This window comes from Athene cunicularia, assembly GCF_003259725.1.
Source record: "Athene cunicularia isolate RWA chromosome 5 unlocalized genomic scaffold, athCun1 chr5_part1, whole genome shotgun sequence".
NCBI lineage: Eukaryota > Metazoa > Chordata > Aves > Strigiformes > Strigidae > Athene > Athene cunicularia.
Genome location: NW_020799101.1, coordinates 27,779,403 through 27,780,065, shown reverse-complemented (window position 1 = coordinate 27,780,065; position 663 = coordinate 27,779,403). Strand labels below are relative to the sequence as shown.

Here is a 663-nt window from a genome sequence, read left to right as displayed (position 1 = left end):
GGAAGGGGCCGGCCCGGGAGGGGACTTGGCGTTTTTCCACCTTGATGGGGGGGAAGTACTCGCCTGCTCGGCGTCCCCGTCGGTACTTCCCTGGTGCGCCCCAGGCGGCTGCCCCTCGCTGGCTTTCCCGGGGGGCTTTCCCCGCTCTGTACAGTCGTGGGGCTCCCGGTGCCCCTTCCCCGACGGGGCAGCGGGTGTGCGCACAGCTCCGGGGGTGCCCTTGCAGGCTGCGGGGTCCCCTCGCACACCCCGGGGCTCTTTGTGCTGGGCTCCCCTTGTGTGGTGGGGGCCACCCGGACCCAAAGGGCGCTGCTGGTCTTAGTGGCACCCCCCGACCCATCCCTCCCAGCTCGCTGTTTGGTAGGAGGCGCTGTGGGAGGTCTGGGCCCGAAGGCCAGTCTGTAGGTGTACGAAGCGGTGGTGATCACACGCAGAGAAACTCCCATCACCCACGAGGTGCAGCGTGGCACAACAGCTCTCCTCCATGGCCCTCGGCCGCAGAGCAGCAGAGCCCTGACCCTGCGAGGACCCCTTTGAGGGCTGGTGAGAGGGACTCCCAGGCTTTGTAGGCAGCCTAGGGTAGCGAGGTCACACGAGAAGTTCAGGGAACCAAACATCACCCAGAGCGATGCTGAGGTGGCAACAGGATGTCTGCCCTGCTGT

General features: G+C 67.0%; 1 protein-coding gene across 1 annotated transcript in view; it reads right to left on the bottom strand.

Moving 5' to 3' along the window:
- Positions 1-446, bottom strand: part of NFKBIA (NFKB inhibitor alpha) — a 3,017-nt gene extending 2,571 nt beyond the window's left edge. The window contains exon 1 of the mRNA XM_026849294.1: positions 64-446. Coding sequence (XP_026705095.1) covers positions 64-446 — 383 coding nt within the window. The remainder of the gene's footprint in view (positions 1-63) is intronic.
- Positions 447-663: the final 217 nt, after the last annotated feature.